This window comes from Myotis brandtii, unplaced genomic scaffold (genome assembly GCF_000412655.1).
Source record: "Myotis brandtii unplaced genomic scaffold, ASM41265v1 scaffold456, whole genome shotgun sequence".
NCBI lineage: Eukaryota > Metazoa > Chordata > Mammalia > Chiroptera > Vespertilionidae > Myotis > Myotis brandtii.
The window spans coordinates 3,699,929-3,700,149 of record NW_005367431.1 but is presented as its reverse complement, the minus strand read 5'-3'; the positions used below and the strand labels follow the sequence as shown (position 1 = coordinate 3,700,149).

The following is a 221-nucleotide window of genomic DNA, read 5'->3' as shown; positions in this document are numbered from 1 at the left end:
AGAGGATAGCGCTGAGAGGTGGTGCAGGGCGGGGTAGGCAGGGCCGCGGGACGCCCAGGAACCCCCAAAGGGCATGCACCACCCCACCCCTCTCCAGCGGCACCCGCCAGGCCTCCTGACGCCCTCTGGTTGGGACACTAAGTTGGGCTCTGCCCCGGGCTCCGTCACTGACACACTTGGCCGCCTGGGGGCGCTCAAGGCGCGGTCCGCGCCAGTGACGT

At 70.6% G+C, this 221-nt stretch overlaps 1 protein-coding gene across 1 annotated transcript in view; it reads left to right on the top strand.

Moving 5' to 3' along the window:
• The first annotated feature begins 73 nt into the window (after positions 1–73).
• The window catches only part of ZNF593 (zinc finger protein 593), a 1,001-nt gene continuing 853 nt past the window's right edge, over positions 74–221 (top strand). Inside the window, exon 1 of the mRNA XM_014546759.1 lies at positions 74–214. Within this exon, the coding sequence (XP_014402245.1) occupies positions 74–214 (141 nt within the window). The remainder of the gene's footprint in view (positions 215–221) is intronic.